Source organism: Tachyglossus aculeatus, chromosome 11 (assembly GCF_015852505.1).
Source record: "Tachyglossus aculeatus isolate mTacAcu1 chromosome 11, mTacAcu1.pri, whole genome shotgun sequence".
In the NCBI taxonomy this organism is placed as follows: domain Eukaryota; kingdom Metazoa; phylum Chordata; class Mammalia; order Monotremata; family Tachyglossidae; genus Tachyglossus; species Tachyglossus aculeatus.
Window position 1 is genome coordinate 4,908,663 of NC_052076.1, and position 18,959 is coordinate 4,927,621.

At 47.5% G+C, this 18,959-nt stretch overlaps 1 protein-coding gene across 1 annotated transcript in view; it reads right to left on the bottom strand.

The window, feature by feature from the left end:
* LRP6 (LDL receptor related protein 6) overlaps nt 1-17,074 on the bottom strand; it is a 143,132-nt gene extending 126,058 nt beyond the window's left edge. Inside the window, exons 1-2 of the mRNA XM_038753603.1 lie at nt 16,988-17,074; nt 4,914-5,307 (exon numbers count right to left, since the gene is read on the bottom strand). Of these exons, the coding sequence (XP_038609531.1) occupies nt 4,914-5,307; nt 16,988-17,042 (449 nt within the window). The 5' untranslated portion in view covers nt 17,043-17,074. The remainder of the gene's footprint in view (nt 1-4,913; nt 5,308-16,987) is intronic.
* Nucleotides 17,075-18,959: the final 1,885 nt, after the last annotated feature.

The following is an 18,959-nucleotide window of genomic DNA, read 5'->3' on the forward strand; positions in this document are numbered from 1 at the left end:
GAATATACAGAATCCTCAAAATGCTCGTGACTTGCGTCATTCTCCAGGACGGTGTCCGATCCGATTACCCTGTATTTCCCTCGGCACTTGGTACTGAGCTCAGGGCACAGTAAGTGCTTAACAAATACCACAATTATTATTATCACCATTATTAACAAAAGCCACCATAATTAGAGGAAGCCTTATGCACACATCTGTAATTTATATTAATGTCTGTCTCCCCCTCTAGACTGTGAACTTGTTGTGGGCTGGGAATATTTCTACCAACTCTCTTACCCTGTATTCTCGCAAGCGGTTAAGTATGGTGCTCTGCACATAGTAAGCGCTCAATAAATCAATCAATCGTATTTACTGAGTGCCTACTGTGTGCAGAATTCTGTACTAAGCACTTGAGGGAGTACAACAACACAACATGTTCCCTGAGCACAAGGAGCTTAACACGACTGAACGATTGATTCCAAAGGAGAGTTCACAGCCCCAAACCGTCAAATTTCCTGCATTCCTGCATCATTAATGAAGGCAGGAAGACTGCCATTGCAAGGGAAGCTAAGGCGTTTGGCTAACAAAAGAAAGCTGGCCAAGGGGAGCCCACAGATACACGTGTCCCCATCTCTTCCCGCCTGAGGATTTGTTGTGGCCCAGCCTTCAAAGAGGATGAAGGGTGGAGTGGCCAGAGGCCAATAGGAGAGAAAAAGGCAAGGGATTTGGGTTAGAGTTTCAGGACTTGGGAGCCACCGCCCAGCCAGAAGGGAAATAGTGGGGGAGAGGGGTGGAAACCTGAACTTCTCGTTGGTGATGGCCTGGTGGAAAAAGCACCTGAGTGGACTGGCCAGGAAAGGGGAAGGGAAGTTAGGGATTATGTACTCCACATTTGTGGGGAATACAATTATTAGCACAACCAACCACCTGCTGGGGATGGTTGAGGCAAGGAGGGAGCAGAACCGCACTGCCACAAGGCAGTTGAGAAAGAACCGAGAAGCAGCCTGGCCTCCTGCATAGAGCACGGGCCTGGGTTCTAATTCCAGCTCCGCCACTTGTCTGCTCTGTAGACCTTGGGCAAGTCACTTCATTCATTCAATTGTATTTACTGAGCGCTTACTGTGGGCAGAGCACTGTACTACGCACTTGGGAAGTACAAGTTGGTAATATATAGAGACGGTCCCTACCCAACAGCAGGCTCACAGTCTAGAAGGGGGAGACGGACAACAAAACAAAACATATTAACAAAATTAAATAAATATTATTAAATAAATTAAATAAAATTTAATTAAATTAAATAAATTAATAAATAATTAAATTAAATAAATAGAATAGTCTTTTAGACTGTGAGCCCACTGTTGGGTAGGGACTGTCTCTATATGTTGCCAATTTGTACTTCCCAAGAGTTTAGTACAGTGCTCTGCACACAGTAAGCACTCAATAAATACAATTGATGATGAAATAGAATAGTAAATATGTACAAGTAAATTACTTGTATAGAGTAATTAATCTGTACAAACATATACAGGTGCTGTGGGGAGGGGAACGAGGTAGGGCGGGGGGATGGGGAGGAGGAGAGGAATGGCGGGCTCAGTCTGGGAAGGCCTCCTGGAGGAGGTGAGCTCTCAGTAGGGCTTTGAAGGGAGGAAGAGAGCTAGCTTGGCGGGAGGGAGGGAGGGAGGGCATCCCAGGCCAGGGGGAGGACGTGGGCCAGGGGTCGACGGCGGGACAGGCAAGAACGAGGCCCAGTGAGGAGGTTAGCGGCAGAGGAGCAGAAGGTGCGGGCTGGGCTGGAGAAGGAGAGAAGGGAGGTGAGGTACTTCTCTGTGCCTCAGTTACCTCATCTGTAAAATGGGGGTTAAGACTGTGAGCCCCACGTGGGACAACCTGATTACCTTGTAACAACCCCAGTGCTTAGAACAGTGTTTGGCACATAGTAAACGCTTAACAAATACCAACATTATTATTCTCTGTATCTCAGTTACTTCATCTGTAAATTAGAGACGAAGACTGGGAGCCCAATGTGGGACAGGGACTGTGTCCGACCTGATGAGCTTGTATCTATCCAGACACTTAGTACAGTGCCTGGCACCTAGTAAGTGCTTAAAGAATACAATTATCATTATTATTATTATTGGAAGAAAGTCCAAACTGGTTCAGATGGACAACTAGGTCACTGGATAATTGGCAACCGGACAACTAGATTCATCCTCCCCATCCCCCCCAACCTTACCTCCTTCCCCTCCCCACAGCACCTGTATATATGTTTGTACGTATTTATTACACTATTTATTTATTTCTTTTATTTGTACATATTTATTCTATTTTATTTTGTTCCTATGTTTTGTCTTGTTGTCTGTCTCCCCCTTCTAGACTGTGAGCCCACTGTTGGGTAGAGACCGTCTCTAGATGTTGCCAACTTGGACTTCCCAAGCGCTTAGTACAGTGCTCTGCACACAGTAAGCGCTCAATAAAGACGACTGAATGAAGGAATGAATGAATGAATAGCCAGCAAAACCCCTCCCTAGTAAAGTGAGTGTCAGGCTATATCTCTCTGCTGCTCCTCATCAACTGCGTTGGCCGTGCACTGATCACTGTCCTGGCCCTTGGAAACAATCAACGGAAAGAAAAAGCTAGATGCCTAAAGAGGAGTTCATACCTTTTCCCCCTCCCTGTTCCCATTCTCCACACCTCTGTTCTTCCCCACTTCAAAGCTCACTCCTGAAAGCTCACCTCCTCCAGGAGGCCAACCCGAGCGCTTAATAATTATAATGGTATTTGTTAAGTGCTTACTATGTGTCAAGCACTGAGCAACTCAGACTGGACACCTCCCTCCCACATGGGGCTCACAGTCTTAATCCCCATTTTAAGGCACAAAGAAGTTAAGAGACTTGCCCAAGGACACCCAGCACACAAGTGGCAGAGGTGGGATTAGAACCCAGGTCCTTCTGACTCCCAGCCCTGGGCTACTGCTCTGCACGTAAGCCCTCAATAAATACCACTGAACCCTCACCTCCAACTTTCCGGAACTCTGCCCGAAGATCACAAAACTCCCCGTCCCCCACCCTGATAACCTCGGTCGGCTCGGACTTCATTCAATCGTATTTCATTCAATTGTATTTATTGAGCACTTACTGTGTGCAGAGCACAGTACTAAGCGCTTGGGAAGTACAAGTTGGCAACACATAGACAGTCCCTACCCAACAGCAGGCTCACAGTCTAGAAGACTGACTTGACTTTCCCGCACATCTAATCCACTGCCAGGTCCAGCCAATTTTTCCAGGATAATCTCTCCCAGATCCACAAGAAACTCTACTGGATCCCTACCTCTCGGTTCCCTCCGCCTCTGACCTCGGCCGGGCTCTGGCTGCCTGGCGCCTGGTCTATTGAGAAGCAGCATGGCTCAGTGGGAAGAGCCCGGGCTTTGGAGTCGGAGGTCATGAGTTCAAATCCCAGCTCTGCCAATTGTCAGCTGTGTGACCTTGGGCAAGTCACTTCACTTCTCTGGGCTTCAGTTCCCTCATCTGTAAAATGGGGATTAAGACTGTGATCCCCCCGTGGGAAAACCTGATCACCTTGTAACCTCCCCAGCGCTTAGAACAATGCTTTGCACACAGTAAGTGCTTAATAAATGCCATCATTATTATTATTATTATAATTATTGCATCACTGGCCTCCTGGCCAGGGTTCCAGCCTCTCCCTATTTCAGGCTCAGGACAGCAAGCATCATCTTTCTTAAACTCTCCATCTAATCGTGTCACTCCCAGTTGCCTCAGGGATTAAATCCAAACTCCCAATCCTCCAGTCGCCCTCCTGACCAATTTTCCCATCTACCCTCTGCTCAATATACAACCGTATTTATCGAGTGCTTACTGTATACAGAGCACTGAACCAAGTCAATAACAGAGTCAATAGATGCTACCAGGAACACTCTCCCACCTGCTCCTTACCAAACCCGCGCTTAGTACAGTGCTCTGTACTAAGTGTTAGGTTATAAAATCCTTGAGGGTAAAAATATCCTCTTTTCGTTGTTTTTTTTTACTTTCAAACGTATCACAGCACTCAAAACTGCATAAATTGGGCACTCAATCAATCTGATGAATGAATGAATAAATGAACGAACAAATACACATCAGGTTTATCTTTACTGGGCCATCATCAACATCAAACTAGCATCCACTGTGGCCTGGCTAAACCTGTTCTTGAAAGAAATATTCAAGGGAGAAGGGAGCTACCACTCCACCAAATCGGCAACAGGAATTGAGGGAAGAAAATACAAAAGACTATGAGTGTTTTAAAACTATTTAATCGCATGCCAGTATTGTTTTTATCCCATTCATTCCTGGTGTCATTTATCTCCCACTGTAACAATAAACAGAGCAGCTCTTATAGAATACCAGTCCTCAGCTGTTCGTCTGGACAGCTTGTGAGCATTCTGAAATATAAACAAAACTGCAGGATGCAAATAGTGTCCTAATCTGCAAGTTATCAAATCGGTCCTGATAGATCCCCGCTTCTCTCCCTATTTTTCAAGCGGGGGTCGGAGGGGGGGAGACACCAAAGAAATACTAAAACCACTACCAGGCCCCACCCCATTACTTCCATAAGGAAAGCTGCCCCATTTTTAAAAAACAGCAGGGCCTAGGGAAAAGAGCATGGGCCGGGAGTCAGAGAAACTGGGCTCCATTACTGACTTTGCCAAATGCTGGCTGTGAAACCTGGAGCAAATCACTTAACTTCTCTGAGCCTCCATTCTCCTGTTCTCCCTCCCGCTTAAACTGGGAACCCCCAAGCGGGACAGGGACTCTGTTCGACCTAATTAGCTTGTGTCTAGCCCAGCGCTTAGAACAGCGTCTGACGCAGAGAAAGTGCTTACCAAATAACCAACGAAACCGTCCTGCGCCCGTACATCAAACGACACTCGGCGGACTTACCCTCTGGCGGGATCTAAGGCGATGGCCCTGGGTTGATCCAGCTCTTGCCAAAATAAAACTTTCCGCAAAGATCCGTCTAAATTGGAGACCTCGATCCGATTGGTTTCCGAATCCGTCCAGTAGAGTTTCTCGCCCAGCCAATCGCAGGCCAGGCCGTCGGGGGACAGGAGTCCGGAAACCACCACGTTCTGCACGCTCTCGGTTTGGTTCAGCTCGGTGCGCTTAATGGCTTCTTCGCTGACGTCGCTCCAGTAGATCAACCCGTGGACGAAGACGAAGTCCACCGCGGCCGCGTCTTCCAAGCCGCCCACCAGAACCGTGGCGTTCTCCTTGACGTGGGTAGCGTCCACCAGGCGCAAGTCCCTCCTATTTGCATAAAGCAACAAAGGAGCCCCTTTAAAGGAAAAAAAAAAGACAAAGGGAATGTAAATCAGGAGGGAGCTCACGCATTCTTAAACATAAAGCCATCAACCACTCCTCACTATTTCGAGGTTAAAATCCCAGGCAGGGGCCCACATCAGACCGTCCGGCCCTGGAGCTGGGTGGATGGAGTGTGGAGAAGTGAAGAGCAGAGGTGGTCACCGTACTTTACTGCTAGCACCAAATCAATCAATGGTATTTACTGAGCGCCTACTGTATTAAGCGCTTGGGAGAGCATGCTACAACAGAATTAGCAGACATGTTCCCTGCCCATATGGAGCACCCAATCAATTAATTGATTACTTAATTAATCGGCCCTGGGGTTAGGACTCTGCACAAGACTCTCAGGGGGACATGCAGGTTGGCCACAGGAGGGTCCGTTTAGGAGCCCCTGCCTTTCCTCCTGGTTTCCCAGTGTGAAAGACCCACTGGAGGGGCTGTCCACACCAACATCTCCAACCCACACTTGAGGGGATAAAACAGCTTCCCAGCGACAGGATAATAATAATAATGTTGGTATCTGTTAAGCGCTTACTACATGCCAAGCACTGTTCTAAGCGCTGGGCCATAGAAGGGGACCAGGAAAGAGAGAGAGGTACCAAAAAAAAGTTAGAAGGAGGAAAAAAACAAAAAAGGAAAACAAAGACAACAGAAGAGGAAAGAGACAAAAAGGAGAAAGATAGAGGAAAACAGGAAACACACAGAACGGGTCCCAAGGAAAAAAAAAAAGATACAAATAAAATCCTCCAGACTGTTAGCTCATTGTGCGTGGGGAACTGGGTCTACCAACTCTGCTGTACTGTCCTCTCCCAAGAGCTTGGTACAGTGCTCTGCACAGAGTAAGCACTCAACAAATATCACTGATTATGATGATAAAATGAGAGAAGAAAGAAAGACAGAGTTAAGGAAAACATAAGGAGAGGAGTCAGGAGACAGGAGAGTAAGACAAGGTAACAAAAACTGGGCTGAAAACGTGCAGTTGATCTGAGAGAGGATGGATACGTGAAAAAAAGCAAGTAGGTATTGGAGGAAGGGTGGGGAAGGTGGTAGCCTGTGAGCTCGCTATGGGCAGGAAATGTTACTATTGTTGCATTACTTTCCCAAGCGCTTAGTACAGTGCTCTGCACACAGTGTTTAATAAATACAAATCAATGAATGAATGAATGGTGAACTGGCAGGTAACTAGGTGGGACACTAGGTGAGTAGGAAAGTAGAATGAACATAGAGGCGGGATGGAAAAGAGGGTGAGGGTTATTAGAAGGGATGGGTGAATGCCAGAGCTATCAACAGGTGGTCAGCAGTTTCAAGATACTTGCACCCATGGTAATTACTTCTAAACCAAACAGTCCAAAAGGTCCTCCTTACACTTAGACTGCTGGAGAGAATGAGTTTTTATAACCCATAAGATCAAGGACCCAGCACCGGCTATCTCTCTTTTCTTGATTTTCTGTGTTTTCACAAATGTTCCGGTCATTCATTAACTTTCATATCAGGTTGCTACCAGAAACCTGGCTTGGTGCGAATTTTCCCGGCTGGCTCCCTGGGAGTTTGCTGTTTACATCTAAATATCGGACGCATCTAGGTCAAAAGGTGCTGGGAATCCACGGAGAGTAGGGAAGGAGAGGGCTGCACAAAAGCTGGGGAATTGGGAAAACATAATTCAACTTGGCCTTCCAGATCCTGTCTTTCCTACCCAGAGCTACAGTTCTTTGCCTGCCCCTCGAACCAGAACTGTCAGAATAAAAAATAAGCAGAACCCATTCAAAGATGATAAATTCCTTGCGCAATTTTCTTTGCCGTCCACCCTCCTCATTTGATACAATCTGATGCCCAGCAAGTCACTGGAGCATTTTCTCAAATTAGAACAATATCCAATTGCTAAAATGATTTCCATTACTTCAACTGAGCTTTGCAGATAGATTAAAATACTTTCCTTCTGCCTCTGACGTTTGTCTGCCTGATGGAAAGTTGAAGGGGGCAAGGATTGAGGTAGGAGCCAGGGAGGAGTGTGTGTGTATGTGGGGGGGGGAATCAAATAATGTTGCAATAACCCCCCGATCATTTCTCCCTGGAACTGAAAGTATCAAGTGAGGCCAAGCCCAAGAATCGTATCCACGAAAGAAGGCAACTTCCCAGAGGTCAAAAATAGATAGGCACAATCACTCACTCGAGCTGCTATAAATAATGACCCAACTAACCACTGAAAGCAACTTATTCTTGTGTTGGTCAGTCTAAAAGAAGCCCTTACCTACCAAATCAATGGTAGTATTACTCGAGCGCTTATTATGTGCCGAGCACTGTACTAGGCACTTGGGAGTATATGATCCAATACAGTTAGTAGACACGATCCCCGCCCACAAGGAACTTAAGCATTCAAAATTTTCCTGGAAAAATCCTGGGGACACACTTGCCCAGAAGGCAAAAAAAACCCCAAATGTCTGAAATCTCAAATTCTACACCATATTATCATCACCACCACCACCATCATCAATAATGACCTGTTGGGCATCTAGCCCTGTCCTAGGCACACTGGCAACATGTACTAAAAGTAGAAAACAAGATCCCTGCCCTCAGGATCTTCTACTCTAATAACAGGGGTTAGACACAGGTGACACGCATTCGATGGCGACAAAATGGAAAACCTACAATTTATCGGATTTATTGAGTGATTACTATGTGCAGAACGCTAAACTAAGCACTTAGGAGAGTACGATGCAACAGAATTAGGAGGCACGTTCCCTGCCCATAACAGGCTTACAGTTGGGGAGTGTTATGGGTGACTAATGGGTTGACCTGATTAATAATAAGAATAACTGTGGTATTTGTTAAGCGCTTACTGCGTGCCAAGTACAAGCAGATACAAGCAAATCGGGTTGGACTCAGCCCCTGTCCCACGTGGAGCTCAGAGTCTCATTCCCCATTTGACAGATGAGGTAACAAGTACAGAGAAGTGACTTGCCCAAGGTTATGCAGCAGACAAGTGGTGGAGTCTGGATTAGAACTCATGACTCCCCAGGCCTCCAGAGCTATCCACTATGCCGTGCTGGGGAGATTGTCTGCTAATTCTGTTGTACTGGATTCTCCCAAGTGCTTGGTACAGTGCCCTGCACATAGTTACTCTATTTTGTTACTCTATTTATTTATTTATTTTACTTGTACATATCTATTCTATTTATTTTATTTTGTTAGTAGGTTTGGTTTTGTTCTCTGTCTCCCGCTTTTAGACTGTGAGCCCACTGTTGGGTAGGGACCGTCTCTATATGTTGCCAACTTGTACTTCCCAAGCGCTTAGTACAGTGCTCTGCACACAGTAAGCGCTCAATAAATACGATTGATGATGATGAGTAAGCGCTCCGTAAATACGAATGATTGATTGATTAGGATTCCTACCAGAGGTAGTTTTATTTTTCAATCCATCAATCAACCGCATCTATTGAGTGCTTACTGTGTACACAGCACTGGCCTAAGCGTTTGGGCGAGTATGAAATAACAATGTAACTGAGTTGGTAGACACAATTCCGGCCCATTTTTTAAGAGGATTTCCGAAGGTGGGGAGGTTTTGGGTTTGGCTGATTGGGGGAGGGAGGGGTGGCAGGGAGAAGTTGCATGCAGAGAGCAAAGGGGTGTGCAGTGAGTCAGAGTCAGGAGAGACGGAGAAAGCGCAAGTGGCCTTCAATAATAATAATAATAGTAATAATAATAATAGTATTTTTAAGCGCTTACTATGTGTCAGGCACTGTTCTAAAGCACTCCCATGGCAGTTTTCAAGTCCACCTCCCACCGGAGGGGCAGCTGGCGGAAGACAGCGTGTTTGGTCTAGCCTGTCCGACTGCAAAGGGGTATTCTGACCACTCCTCCGACTGCCTTATTTTTATCTGGCACTATTACTGGAGGACGGGGAAGTTGGGACAGGGAAACGGGAAGGGTCTTAGAATAAGGAGAGGAGACAGACAACCCCAAAATTCCAAAAACATTTCAAAATTCTCAGGTGCTCTGGTGCTCACCGCTATTTATGCATCAAAACACACACCTGGTTACGGCACCCAAAAACTCCCCCAAAAGACTACATCACGTTTAATCTAGACTGTGAGCCCACTGTTGGGTAGGGACCGTCTCTGTGTGTTGCCAACTTGTACTTCCCAAGCACTAAGCACTCAATAAATACGACTGAATGAATGAATGAATCTCTTCCCAAAACCTAATTTAGGTTCGAGAAACTATTTGGTCTTGAGAAACTTTATACACTTTTAATTTGGTTGGGAGTATAAGAAATGATTTGGGATAGTTCTGGAATGCACAAAACCTGAAATGTAGATGGACTACCAGGGTAACACCCTGCCCAATGATTTTTAAGAATCCTCGCTTTCCTTCGTTTCCCCACATTTACCTATGACTCACCGACTATCGAGAAACATCCTAATTGCCAGGGGCTTGCGGAAAGGTTAGTAGAAGCTTCCCTATTGCTGCTGCTTATAACAATAATAATTGTGGTATTTGCTAACCGCTTACTATGTGCCAGGCACTGTACTAAGCAAAGGAGGAGATACAAGTTTATCCATTCATTCAATCGCATTTAATGAACACTTACTGTGTGCAAAGCACTCTACTAAACCCTCGGGAGAGTACAATACAACAACAAACAGACACATTCCCCACCCACAATGAGCTGACAGTCTGGAGGGGGAGACTGACATTAATATAAATGAATAAATAAATAACAGATATATATATATATATTATATACACATATGTGCTGTGGGGTTGGGTGGGAGGATGAATGTAGGGAGCAAGTCAGGGAGACGCAGAAGGGAAATTTATCAAGTTGGACACAGTCCCTGCCCCAAATGTGGCTCACAGTCTCAATCCCCATTTTACAGATGAGGTAACTGAGGCCCAGAGAAGTGATTTGCCCAAGGTCACACAGCAGACAAGTGGTGGAGCCAGGATTAGTAGCGAGGACCTTCTTACTCACACGACTGTGCTCTATCCACCAGGCCATACTGCTTCTCTAAGTCACTTAACTTCTCTTTGCCTCAGTTACCTCATCTGTAAAACGGGGATTAAGACCGTGTGCCCCATAGACTGTGATCAACCTGATTATCTTCTACCTACCCCAGCATTTATTTAATCCAGCGCCTGGAGCATAGTAACAAACTCCATACAGGGGATAGGATGTGAGGTATGGGTAGCAGAGAAAGGAAAAAAGCCGGCTTTTCTGACCTATCTTGCACTTCCCCCAGCACTGAGAACAGTGCTGGACATATAGTAAACACTTAGATAAAATAATAATACTAACAATAATAAAGATCTTTGCATTTCCACCTTCTACGAGGGAGACTGGTTTGCAGCCCAAAGCTAAATTTTTAAATGCTACAAAATGATTCCTTCTGTTTATATTTCTCACTTAAAAGGATGCAAGTTGATCTCTCAACCCCAACCTTTCCCTTAGATATCACTTCCAAAATCATTCCTTCCTACTTAGACTGCCATTTCCCATATGGGACAGAGCCTTTGTCTTACATCTACTCCAGGGCTTAGTTCAGTGCTTGGCAAACAGTAAACGCTTAACAAATTTCATATTAAATATCTTTGTTTTGCTGGTCGATGACCCATACAAAGTGTTCCATGAACTGAAATACGTAGATTATATTCTACCCAGTAGGATCACATTACTCCAGTACAATGGCCTTCTAATCCATAAGGACCCATGCCACCGTTTCCCATATTCACTCCCGAATCCGTCTCCAGTGTGCCACGGATCCAGTGGAAATAATCGAAGAAAAAGAATGCGTAATGTGCCTCTCAGAATAAGCTTTTCAAGATACAGAAAAGCCCGCCTTAAACTAATAAACTAAAAAGTAGTTTTCTACGATTTCTAAGCAAACTGTAATCAAGCCTCTTCATTCTAACACTTCGCCATCGGCGCCGTCCTCGAATACCAAGGCCGACTTTATAGCCGACCTCATTTCTAGATCGTCCATCTACCCAACTATGAGTTAGTGAATACTCGGAGCAGCCAGAGGACTTGATCCCGGATTAAGGTGGGCTGAGGGTGGAAAGCAGAGGGCCCGAGAGGTAGCGATCGTTTCGATCGACTCTAAATGGGCTTTGAAAATGGTTAAATGCTGAAGGTGAGTCAGGCTGCCAGGCTCCCCGCGTGTAGGGGAAGCACTGAACGGGCCCTGCACTGAAAGAGACGTGAGACCCTGGGGCGGGGAGGGGCAACGTACCCTCTACTGCTAACACACATACCGCTGCCCTCCTGCTTAATATGCCACTGCCCAACTTGGAAGTTGTGCTAAAAATACACACCAAGAGGGGAGCGGTGTCCAATATGCTGCTTGCATCAGCATTTCTAACATATCAACACACGCACACATACACCCCTTTCCCAGCACCGTGCACGATACAGCCAAACTAGGCAATGCCAAACAAAAAAAAAAGGGGGTGAAGGGCATCGGGGCGGGCAGGGGAAGAAATAGGACAAGGCCACGGCAGGGCTGAAGGGTCACGCCACAAATGTGGAAACGAATTGGCACTGCCCTGGTACAGAATGCACACGGCAGCGGCCGGCACGTGGGGTTGGGTGCGTCGGTTAAAACTGGTTAAGAAACGTTAAAGGAATGCTTTCGATGGCGGTAGGGTCCAAATAAAAGAATTCCAGTTGTTCAACGGGAGGGTCCGTTGCCCATATTCAAATACCAATCTCAAACCTAAACAGTTCTGTTTAATGACTGCCTATGAAAAAAGTGAACTTTCCCCCATGAGAAGACAACGGTAGCGATTGAGGGGAGGCTGCTTCTTTAATAAGCATTGATAGCTAGATTGCCCTTCCCTGTGGTGCTCTCAGCACTTGTAAATGCCATATGTGCCTGCGTTCAAGCGCGATTTACACTCACGCTGGTCAATGTAGACCCCGACTAGTGGGACCGGTGGAAAGATCCTCGAGAAGACAACCACTAAAAACGAGCCTTTGGAAACGGGGCTGGCTGCACGGCTTCTTTTCCCTAAAATGGAGTCTGCAGCACACGCGGCCGGGGTCTCCCGGCCTCGGACTAACCGGGGCTGAGGTCTGAGGGGCCGCGGACTGACACGGAGCCAAATGGAGCTCGGGGAACAGATGTTAAACTCACTACATTCCCAAGAACAGTCTGGTTCCACCCATCAGAGGCCCCAGGCTCAGAATCCGTCCGGGCCCGGGGCTCCCCCAGCCTCGGACATCCAGTAAATCCAACGGTAGTCCGACTTGCAACAGGAGATTCCCTGAAAAGTTTCCCGGAGCCCCCCGGCCTAGTGTCCACTGGAGTGAGGGACACCATCGACGCTGACCAGGAGTGGGAATCCCAATTCAGGGTCACCCTTGTGATCGGCTGGAAATGGACCCAATCTAACAAGAGGCACTGTTGCCTAGTGGATACAGCATGGGCCTGAGTTCTAATCCTGACTCTTGCACTTGCCTGCTGTGTGACCTTGAGAAAGTCACTTCACTGGGCCTCAGTTACCTCATCTGTAAAGTGGGGATTGAGACTTGGAGCCTCATATGGGACAGGGACTGTATCCAACTTAATTTGCTTGTAGCTACCCCAGCGCTTAGTATAGTGCCTGGCACCTAGAAAGTGCTTAACAAATACCGTAAATAAAAATTAAAATAATAATAATACTCCTTAGGTTCACGAAGACACTTTAGCGCATGACACCTCCTGGAAACAACACTGGCATTTTGCTCAGAGTAGGCATGAGTCCAAAGAAGTGTCCTTTGCAAGGCATTGCAATAGCTCATTATGGGCAGGGAATGTGTCTGTGGTTTACTGTGCTCTCCCAAGCGCTCAGTATATAATGAGCGTTCAGTAAATACCACTGAATGATTGATATTGTTCCAAATTGCATACCAACTCATTTATACACAGCTCTTTTGCTCTACTGTACACTAAAGTCATCACCATCTTAGCTGGATGGAAAGTATTATTTAAATAAGTAACTCAGCCATTTCAATGACAGTAAAATATGAAAATAGTGCATTAGGGAATGCTTAATACCACGTTTTATTGATGTCTGTCTCCCCCGCTCTAGACTGTGAGCCCGTTGTGGGCAGGGAATGTGACTGTTTACTGCCGTACTGTCCTCTCTCAAGCGCTTAGTACAGTGCTCTGCATTCGTTCAATCGTATTTACTGAGCGCTTACTGTGTGCAGAGCACTGTACTAAGCGCTTGGGAAGTACAAGTTGGCAACATATGGAGACGGTCCCTACCCAACAACGGGCTCACAGTCTAGAAGCAAGCGCTCAATAAATACAAATGAATGAACGAATCAATGACCATCTCAAGCAATCACTAAGAGCATCGATGGGGGGCACGAACTAAACCAGAACTAAGGACGGAAAAATGTTAGTCTCGGTCATTTACCACTAACACTTGTACCGAATCAACATCATAAAACCAACTCCAAATCATAACTCTACTCTGAACTCTTCCTGCTTTCAAGACATATCTGATCTTCAATAAGGAAGGCAAACTATGCCCAGTGATAAACTTGATTTTTTTAAAAAGAATTCTACTACCCCGACCTCTTTTTACCTGCAAAATGTATCCCCTTTAATCAGAGGTTTTACGGCTGTGGGGAACCCCAGGGATGAAATCCACCCTCCCATCCACCATTCCATCTTGACCGTCACAACAATGTCTGGAACTAAAGGTCTTGAATTTTTGTTTGTTCAATGCTCACATTTAGATGGAGAGATCTCTGAGGAGCAACCCCTTCCCTTTTCCCCTTCTAACAATCAAGGGTGTTTACTGAGCACTTTGTGTTCAGAGCACTGAACTAATGGGAAAGCGCACTATAACAGAGTTGGTAGACTCAACGCCTGCTCACAAGGACCTTCCAGTCTACAGCGGAAGACAGACGATACAGTCCGTCAGACACCCTCTTTGTCTTCACAAAGTACAGTACTTGGTGAAGAAAACATTTAAACGCTTGCGATAATGACAAGAAAACAAAACGGAACCACCCCAGAACAAGGTTACTTCTGAGCAAAAACTACAATCCCCAACCCTAAAATTTGACAAACATGTGTCTAAAAGAACTTGCAGTTTACGAGAATCCCCAGATCTGCAAGTTGACAGATGCCAACACGAGGATGTTAACGCCGAAACGTTCCCTTCAAAAAAGTTTGATTGCATACACTCTCATGTCCATGCCTCCCGCCTCCCCACCCCAAAATCTATCCCCTTCTCACTTTGTCCTCTCTCCACCCCACTAGATGCCCCCTTTCCTCACACTCACAGGCATCTGCATGCACTCACACTCACACCATCTCTCCTTCACCCCCCAACACACAAAATCTCTCACTGCCAATCTATCATTCCCAATTATACACAGAGTGCCTAGCACGCAGGATCTGTTCCATCCGCTCTGGTCGCACAGATCCCCCCACGCACGATCTCTCCTTCGCACACTTCCACACTCACACCCAATCTCTCTCCGGCTCACAAACACCCACTCACTCACTCTCACGCCTGATCTCTCTTCTCACACAGCTCTCTCCCCCTCACACACATACTCTCGCTCACACCCAATCAGTCAATCGATGGTATTTACTGGACGCTTACTGTGTGCAGAGCACTGCTCTAAGTGCTTGAGAGAGTACAAGAGAATTAGCAGACGTGTCCCCGGCCCATAATGAGCTTACAGTCTAGAGGCCGATCTCTCCTCTCACAGATCTCCCCCACGCACAATCTCTCTCTCTCAAACACACACAGACATTCACTCACACCCAATCTCTCTCCTCTCACAGATCTCCCCCACACAATCTCTCCCTCTCTCTCTCTCACACAGACACACATACACACTCAACTCTCCCACACCCGATCTCTCACAGATCCCCCTCGCACAATCTCTCCCTCCCACCCAATCTCTCTCCTCACAGATCTCTCCCTCTCACACACACACACACACACACACACACACACTCACTCCCACCCAATCTCTTCTCACAGATCTCCTCCCAACAATCTCTCGTCTCAGACCTCCCCCAAACCCCATCTCTCCCTCTCCCTCTCCCTCCCACCCGATCTCTCTTTCTCCTCACAGATCTCACCCACAATCTCTCTCCCACCTGATCTCTCTCTCCTCAGATCTCCCCCCACGATCTCTGCCTCTCTCTCTCCCACCCGATCTCTCCCTTCTCACAGATCTCCCACACTCAATCTCTCTCCCCCACACAATCTCTCTCCCACCCGATCTCTCTCCTCACAGATCTCCCCACCCACAATCTCTCCCTCCTCACAGATCTCCCACACAATCTCTCCTCACAGATCTCCCCTACACAATCTCTCTCCTCACAGATCTCCCCCCAACAATCTCTCTCTCCTCACAGACCTCCCCCAAATCCGATCTCTCCCTCTCCCACCCGATCTCTCCCTCCTCAGATCTCCCCCACAGAATCTCTCTCTCCCACCCGATCTCTCTCCTCACAGATCTCCCCACCACATCCTCCCCCTCCCACCCGATCTCTCCCTCCTCACAGATCTCCCCCACACAATCTCTCTCTCAGCCACAGTCTCTCCCTCCCACCCGATCTCTCTCTCTCCTCACAGATCTCCCCACCCACAATCTCTCTCTCTCTCTCTCTCCTCACCGATCTCCCCCACACCCGATCTCTCTCTCCTCAGACCTCCTCCACACAACCTCCCTCTCCTCACCCACCCGGTCTCTCTCCTCCCAGATCTCCCCACCCACAATCTCTCCCTCTCTCCTCCCAGCTCTCCCCACCCACAGTCTCTCCCTCCTCACAGATCTCCCCCACACAATCTCTCCCTCTCTCCTCACAGGTCTCCCCCCACCCCCGGCCTCTCCCTCCTCACCCCCCATCTCTCCCCCTCTCTCCCACCCGATCTCTCTCTCTCTCTCCTCACAGATCTCCCCCACCCGATCTCTCGCTCCTCACAGCTCTCCCCCACACAATCTCCCTCTCCTCCCCAACCCGATCTCTCCTCACAGCTCTCCCCCACAACCTCTCCCTCCCTCCCGATCTCCCTCTCTCCTCACAGCTCTCCCCCACAATCTCCCCCTCTCTCCCACCCGATCTCTCCCTCTCCTCACAGCTCTCCCCGACACCCGACCTCTCCCTCCTCATAGCTCTCCCCCACAATCTCCCTCTCCTCGCCCCCAATCTCTCCCTCCTCACAGATCTCCCCCAAACAATCTCTCCCTCTCCCCCCAGCTCTCCCCACCCCCGACCTCTCCCTCCTCACAGCTCTCCCCCCACCCCAATCTCCCTCTCCTCGCCCATAATCTCTCCCTCTCTGCTCACAGCTCTCCCCCACAGCCTCCCTCTCGTCGCCCACAATCTCTCCCTCTCTCTCCCACCCGCTCTCTCTCCCCTCCCAGATCTCCCCCAAACAATCTCTCCCTCCTCACAGCTCTCCCCACCCGCAATCTCTCCCTCCCACCCGATCTCTCCCCCCCACACAACCTCCCTCTCCTCGCCCCCAACCTCTCCCTATCTCCTCACAGCTGCCCCCCCACACACACACACGCACACAACCTGCCCCCCTCTCTCCCGGCACGCCGACCCCCCACCCCGGGGGTGCTCCTCCTCCTCCTCCTCCTCCTCCCGTCCGTCCCTCTCCGCCCGCGCGGCGGGGCCCGGGCTCACCTCTGAGCAGGGCCCAAAGGCTGCAGGCCAGCAGGCCCCTGAGCGCGGGCCCCATGGCGGCGCGCGGCTCCTGGGCCCGTCAGCGGGGCCGGGGGCCGGCGGGGCCCCGGGAGGGGCGGCGGGAGGGGCGGGGGCGGCGGCGGCGGCGGCTCAGCTGGCTCATGCCGGTCGGGGCCGGCCGGGGCGGCGCTGGGGGCTGCGAGGCGGCCCCCGGGCCCTTTCTCCGCTCCCGCCCTGGCTGTCCTCTGGACTCCCCCCCGGAGAGCGTCTCCCCCATCCCCCGGGCGCGCGCGCCCCCCCTCCCCCCCCGCCGCCGCTGCTGCTACTGCTCCTCCCCCTCGGCTCGGCGCCGCGCTGCCCCGCGCACGCACGCACGCACGCACGGCCTTACGCACGGACGCACGCACGCCGTGACGCACGGCCCCGCCCCCCGTCCCGCGCATTGATTCGCATCACGGCCGGGTCTCCTTCATTCCGCTCGACGCCCTCATTCATTCATTCATTCATTCATTCATTCATTCATTCATTAGTACTTCATTCATTCGTATTTCATTAATTCATTCATTCGTACATCAGTCATTCATTCGTACTTCATTCATTCATTCGTATTTCATTCATCATTCATTCATTCGTACTTCATTCATTCATTCGTATTTCATTCATCATTCATTCATTCGTACTTCATTCATTCATTCGTCTTTCATTAATTCATTCATTCGGACTTTTGTCATTCGTTCGTACTTCATTCATTCATTCGGACTTCATTCATCATTCATTCATTTGTACCTCATTCATTCATACTTCATTAATTCATTCATTCGTACTTCAGTGATTCATTCGTACTTCATTCATTCATTCGTATTTCATTCATCATTCATTCATTCGTACTTCATTCATTCGTACTTCATTCATTCATTCGTCTTTCATTAATTCATTCATTCGTACTTTTGTCATTCATTCGTACTTCATTCATTCGTATTTCATTCATCATTCATTCATTCATACATTCGTGCTTCATTCATTCATTCATGTTTCATTCATATTTCATTCATTTGTATTTCATTAATTCATTCAGTCGTACTTCATTCATTCATTTGTATTTCATTCATCATTCATTCATTCGTACTTCATTCATTCGTTCATATTTCATTAATTCATTCTTCATTCATATTTCATTCATTCATTCGTATTTTATTCATTCATTCAAACAATGATATTTAATTCATTCATTCATTCATATTTCATTCATTCATTTATATTTCATTCATTCATTCAATGGTATTTCATTCATTCATTCAATGGTATTCCATTCAGTCATTCAATGGTATTTATTGTGCGCTTACTTCTTTCATTCAATTGTATTTATTGAGCTCTTACTGTGTGCAGAACACTGTACTAAGCACTTGGGAAGTACAGGTTGGCAACATATAGAGACAGTCCCTACCCAACAGTGGGCTCACAGTCTAGAAGGGGGAGACAGACAACAAAACAAAACATATTAACAAAATAAAATAAATAGAATAAATATGTACAAATAAAATAAATTCATTCATTCATTCATTCAATCGTATTTATTGAGCGCTTACTGCGTGCAAACCGCTGGACTAAGCGCTTGGGAAGTACAAGTTGACGACATCTAGAGACGGTCCCTACCCAACAGCGGGCTCACAGTCTAGAAGGGGGAGACAGACAACAAAACAAAACACATTAACAAAATAAAATAAATAGAATAAATATGTACAAATAAAATAAATAGAGTAATTAATATGTACAAACATATATACGTATATACAGGTGCTGTGGGGAAGAGAAGGAGGTAAGGCGGGAGTATAGGGAGGGGGAGGACGGGGAGGTATTTATTGAGCGCTTACTGTGTGCAGAGCACTGTACTAAGCACTTGGAAAGTACAATTCATCAACAGATGGAGACAAATGAAATATAACCACTGCATTACTCTTGGTTATGGTATACT